Source organism: Pyrgilauda ruficollis, unplaced genomic scaffold (assembly GCF_017590135.1).
Source record: "Pyrgilauda ruficollis isolate IOZ18807 unplaced genomic scaffold, ASM1759013v1 scaffold84, whole genome shotgun sequence".
In the NCBI taxonomy this organism is placed as follows: domain Eukaryota; kingdom Metazoa; phylum Chordata; class Aves; order Passeriformes; family Passeridae; genus Pyrgilauda; species Pyrgilauda ruficollis.
This window is the reverse complement of record NW_024530377.1, coordinates 379,298-385,297: the sequence shown is the minus strand read 5'-3', so window position 1 is coordinate 385,297 and position 6,000 is coordinate 379,298. Positions and strand designations below refer to the sequence as shown.

Genomic DNA, 6,000 nt, shown 5'->3' with positions numbered 1-6,000 from the left:
GGCTACGAGAAGACCTCGCCTGCTCCTCCTCCTCTTCCTCCTCCAGAACACGCCTACAACTAACCCGCTGCAAATACAAAACGCCCCGAGCCGCTTTTAACGATTTTGAGCGCTCTTTATTCCTTTTCACATCTCCTTTCACCGCAGGACTCCGCGCTCCCCTCAGCGTGAGGGGAAGGCGGCGGCCTCACGGCCGAGCGCTGACGGGAGGAGGGGAGAGACGCGGCCGTGCAAAAGGGGCGGGGCGCCGCGCGCGCCAGCCCCCGCCCGCCAATCAGCGCTGGGACCGCCACCCGCCCTCCCTGACGCACGGCGCTGCCATTGGCCGGGGCGGGCGCGCGGGGGTGGGGGGGCGTGGCCGCGCGCCCGCCATGCTGATCACGCTGTGCTACCTCTACCTGTGGGCGCGCTGGGGGCCGCGCTCGGCCGCGCTGGTCCGCAGCACCGTGCGGAGGCTGCACCGCTCCCGCTGCTCCTTCACCTTCTGCGCCCGACAGCCGCACCCCGAGGAGCGCGTCTGCCTCCGCATCGGCGGGAAGGTGTTCTGCACCGGCGAGGCGCAGGTAGAGCGGCGGCGGTGCGCGGGGAATGCGGCGGTTGCCGCGGTAACGGCGATGCGCGGGGATGCGGCGGTTGCCGCGGTAACGGGTTTGAGCATCCCGGCCCCGCGGAGCGACGGGGATGGGGTTGTGGGTTGGTTGTGGGGATTGGTGACGGGCAGGGGTTTGGGATTTGGGAATTCCCACGCGCTGTCACAGGCAGGGGGAGGAGGAGGAGGAGGGGACAGCGAGGTGGTCGCTTTGGTGGGAAATGTTAGTTCAGGTGTGGTTTCCTCTCCTCGCTGCTTGCCGGAGCTTGTTGGAGTAGGAAATGGGCTGAGGGATGCTCTGTGCGCTACAAATGTGTATTTGTATGTCTATCTATCCATATATGTGTATATATATATATATGTATGTATATGTATCAAGTGCAGCTTTGCAAGGGCAGCAGTGGTTCTAGGAAAGCATGGCTGGGAGAGCTTGAAAGAATTTCATAAAATCACAGAATGGTTTGGGTTGGAAGGGACCCTTAAAGATCATCCTGTTCCAGCCCCCTGCTGTGGGCTCCATGCCCCATCCAACCTGACCTTGGGCACTTCCAGCTTTTTTGGGCACCCTGTGCCAGGGCCACCCCTCCCTCCCAGGGAAGATTTCATTCCTAATATCCCATCCAAATCTGCTGACTTTATGTTTAAGGACATTTGGGCCACCCCTCCCTCCCAGGGAAGATTTCATTCCTAATATCCCACCCATCCAAATCTGCTGACTTTCTGTTTAAGGACATTCCCCCTTGTCCTGTCCCTGGGAAAAGCCTCCTTCCATTTTAGCAACATACTTGGAGAACATATAAGGCTTTAGTCTAAAAATATGTGCTGTGTTTGTGCCTTCAAGATTCGTGTCAGGGCTTCAAAATGCTGCTGGATCTGCCCTGGAATGTGAGCTGTAGAGAGAGCTGGCTGCTTCTCCCCATACAAAATGTTGTTCTAAGTGAGGAAAATGAGGTGAAAAATGAAAATCACAAATGAACAGGGCTGGGGGAGGCTGTGGGAGCCCATGAGAGTGGAAAAACCTTGTGCCTGAACCAGTTCCACCTGGCACTGCTGGAAGCAAAACTGAAAGCGAGCTTGCTTGACTTTCAGGATTGGAACTGGCACTGCCCCCAGCTGGTCTGAATTATTTAAATGAATGGTGGATTTCTCTGAATTTGGCACTAAATGCCAGAATTGGTCTGGGTGAGGCTCTTCTTGATCTGTGCTTTTTGCTGATGTTGATGTGTGAGTGGTTGGGAATTATTTCAGTTGTTGCAGGCATTGCTGGGAAGGGATTTATGGAGCGTGTCAGTGGCTAAGTGCTCTTCAGGAAGCAGAGAAGCTTTTCTTGAATTCAGTGGGTGAAGAGAACTTTTGCAGTGAGGGAAAACAAGATTAGAAATGCTGATGGAGTTGGTTCTATTTAAAGCTAGGTTTTTTTGCTATTTAATGAACAGATTATTTCACACTCAAGAGCGGTGGTGGCAATCTCAGAATCTTTCACAGCCAAGTGAAATACCTAATTCACATTCCAATAAAGCCCTCAAAAACAAAACAAAGCTGTGTTTAGAGCAGCTCTGCCTCAGTTGCCCTGGATTATTGTTCTGTGAAGAGGATTTCAGCTGATTTCTGCTCTTTGCTCCACTCCTGCTCATTTCTGAAACAGCTTTTCCTCAGTCCTTGCACTGCCAGCACATTTTTTTCTGTCTGCAGTGCTGTTCATGCAGACTGATTTTATAATCTGCTTGGTTTATTGGGAGCTGGGAAGCCCTCTGGGGAATTGCAGATTGGCATGAAGTTTGGCAAGGGCTCAGGGCTGTTATTCAATATATTTTTGTCTCTTTAAAATACATGGTGACAGCATTTGAGAATCCCTGGGGCAGGTCCTGTTGTGCTGCACCTCAGTGTGAGAGCTCTGGCTCTGCATCACTGGGGAGCTCTTTACATCATCTCTGAAGAGATAAAAGGTTAATTCAGATTTTTTTTTTTGGCTTCTGGGCAGCCAGCAAAGCTCCTTTGCTCTCTCAGTAGCTTGGACTGTGATCAGTAGCTTGCTTAAGACACTAGCAAGTCATAAATCATGACCTGTAAAGGCTTTTTTTTGGTTTGATCTTTAGCCAAATGGGATGTTTAAGGTACTCTAAACTTCCTGAGCTCAGTTCACTTTCCTGTGGGAGAAATCAGTATTTGTTTGTGCAGCTTCTGTGCTCCCAAGGGTGGTTGGGTCAGTGAGCTGTCCCCTCAGTATTCCGTGGTTTCATTTGAGGTGTGCAGGGATGAACACATTTAGTGTTAGAATTCAGTGCACAGGGGAATTCTCTCCTGCTTCCACATGGAATTACTGAAGGTGTGTGCTCGTGGTATGGCAGAAGGAAAAAGTGGGAAATAGTAAAGGTAAGAGGAGTTTTAGGAAGTTGACAAACAAGACAAGGCTACCAAGATATGTTCTTTGAGCTTTATTACATCAATCTCATTACATAATTAAGACAATTAAAAGATAACAACTCACATCTTACTAACAACAACCAAAAGTTTCTTTGTTATAGAACATTTAAAAAACATTTAAACCAATAACATATTACCAAAACTTACAGATAATTATTGTAGTTCATCACTGAAACCACACCTACTTCAAACAATACTTACTTACATACTTTTTATTAACAATACACAATTATTAAACTTAAAACCTTCTCTTATCTTACTAAACATCTTTTTCTACAGTCCTAAAATCTATCTTAACCAAACCTAAAACTCAAACTATTGTTTCATGTCCTTGCTTACTGTATTATTGTAACTTTTCTACTTTCAGACTTTCAACCACGGCTAGCTCTAAGCTCTATACACTTTCTGTTTCTAAAGCCTCCTTTCATAACTTTCTAGAAGTCTTCTTACCTGTACTATTTCCCACAGCAAAACAGTTGTTTCTAGTGTTTGCCATTTTTTAAATATGGCAGACAAATGAAGTTCTATGCAAAATCGATGTAAAAATTAAAAATTTATGTAATATTTTCCTGAGAAGCTGTGAGATGTCTCAAATGTGGTTTTTGGTCTGCTGATTCCAGGTTTTCAGCTTTATTTGTTCCTTGCTGAGGTCAAGAGAGGGAGTCTTTTGTAATTTAATGAAGAAAACTTTTGTGCAGTGATCATCTGAGTGGTGGATAGAACAACTTGTGGAAAAATTGATTCTGGATGAATTATTTCTTTATATTTTATGAGTTCCTTAGTGAATGAGGAATTTTGCTGCAGAGAAATGAGGATTCAATGTTCAGTGTGGATGGGAGAGGAGGATCAGGTGAATGAGGGATGCTGCCAGTGGCAGATGTCCCACAAGAGTCCCAGTGCCAGGGGCTCTGGGGTTTTGTGTTCCACCCTCTCTTCCTGTAAAGCTGAAAGCTGGAGTTTGAGTTGCCTTAAAAACGTGGCTTGTCACTTCCAGTTTTACTTTCAGTGTTCCTTTGTAGTGGTTCAGAATTTTATCCCTTTCTTTGTCTCATGGGGAAAGTGAAATAATCATCACCCTTCCTGTAAGGCTGGAGGGTCAGATTTGGATTTAAGCTGGGCACAATTTAAAAAGGAGTTATTGAATCAGCTGCTTCCTGTACAGACTTATTCTCCTTTCCCATTTCTTTCAGTTCCTTGATGACTTAAACAGGTGGAGTGGGCTTCTTGTTTCTCCCTTTATTCACCCTGAGAAGCTGCTGCCAGCAGAGCACATTGCTTTTGTGACAGAAAGCATTTCTGCTCACACAGAGAATTTGCAGAAAGGACCTGACTCTTCAAAGGAGGTGAGAAACTCTCTTTGTTTCTTGCATAGAAAGGGGTACAGCTATTCAGTATTCTTGCATAGAAAGGGGTACAGATATTCAATATTCTTGCATAGAAAAGGGCACAGATATTCAATATTCTTGCATAGAAAGGGGTACAGATATTCAATATTCTTGCAAAGAAGGGGGAACAGGTGGGTTGTGGTGTTATGGGGAATAAAAAGGGAATTGCTTCATTCAGATCACTGGTAATAATTAAGCTCTATTTTGTGTTTGTAACAGACCCAGAGACATTTTGTTGAGACTTTTCAGTAGCATTTTTCTCTGGCTGTGGGTGGGAATTGCCCCCCTGTTCTGGAACCAGGCTGGGAGAAATTGGGATTGTTCAGCCTGGAGAAGAAAAAGTTCCAGGGAGAGCTCAGAGCCTAAAGAGGCTCCAGGAGAGCAACTCTGGACAAGGAATGGAGTGACAGGACACAGGGAATGGGGAGAGGAGAGATTTGGGTGGGATATTGGGAAGGAATTCCTGGCTGGGAGGGTGAGCAGGGGCTGGGATGGAATTGCCAGAGCAGCTGTGGCTGCCCCTGGATCCCTGGCAGTGCCCAAGGCCAGGTTGGACACTGGGGCTTGGAGCAGCCTGGCACAGTGGAAAATCCTTCTCCTGCTTTTTGTTAAGCCCCCTTTAGGCCCTGGAAGGCTGTGGGAGGGGAGAGGGGCACAGATATTCAATATTCTTGCATAGAAAGGGGCACAGATATTCAATATTCTTGCACAGAAAGGGGCACAGATATTCAATATTCTTGCATAGAAAGGGGCACAGATATTCAATATTCTTGCATAGAAGGGGGCACAGGTGGGTTGTGGTGTTATGGGGAATAAAAAGGGAATTGCTTCATTCAGATCACTGGTAATAATTAAGCTCTATTTTGTGTTTGTAACAGACCCAGAGACATTTTGTTGAGACTTTTCAGTGGCATTTTTCTCTGGCTGTGGGTGGGAATTGCCCCCCTGTTCTGGAACCAGGCTGGGAGAAATTGGGATTGTTCAGCCTGGAGAAGAAAAAGTTCCAGGGAGAGCTCAGAGCCTAAAGAGGCTCCAGGAGAGCAACTCTGGACAAGGAATGGAGTGACAGGACACAGGGAATGGGGAGAGGAGAGATTTGGGTGGGATATTGGGAAGGAATTCCTGGCTGGCAGGGTGGGCAGGGGCTGGGATGGAATTCCCAGAGCAGCTGGGGCTGCCCCTGGATCCCTGGCAGTGCCCAAGGCCAGGTTGGACACTGGGGCTTGGAGCAGCCTGGGACAGTGGAAAATCCTTCTCCTGCTTTTTGTTAAGCCCCCTTTAGGCCCTGGAAGGCTGTGGGAGGGGAGGGATGGATTTCAGTGCCTCCAGGGAAGAGGAGGAAAGGGAAGATGTCCATGTCAGGATGGGTCTGTAGTGAAACATCTGGGCTGCTGTTGGAATCCCAGAGCTCTCCATGAACCAGGCTCTGCCCCAGGCTGGGATCACCCCTGGGGCCATGGGTAAGTGTGGGAAATGGATTTGTAGAGAATTTCTAAAGCAGCATCAAAAGGGCTTAATTTTATTTGAAACCTTAATTTTAATTTAAACCCTAAAGTCAGCATTTCTTATCTCAAAGTTTGAATACAGATGTGTACTATTTGA

The 6,000-nt window shown here is 47.3% G+C and overlaps 1 protein-coding gene across 2 annotated transcripts in view; it reads left to right on the top strand.

Annotated features, from left to right (window-relative positions):
- Positions 1-323: 323 nt before the first annotated feature.
- The window catches only part of HLCS (holocarboxylase synthetase), a 118,848-nt gene continuing 113,171 nt past the window's right edge, over positions 324-6,000 (top strand). For both annotated transcript variants that reach the window (XM_041487753.1, XM_041487752.1), the window contains exons 1-2: positions 324-563; positions 4,204-4,356. In XM_041487753.1, the coding sequence (XP_041343687.1) occupies positions 372-563; positions 4,204-4,356 (345 nt within the window). In that variant the 5' untranslated portion in view covers positions 324-371. The remainder of the gene's footprint in view (positions 564-4,203; positions 4,357-6,000) is intronic.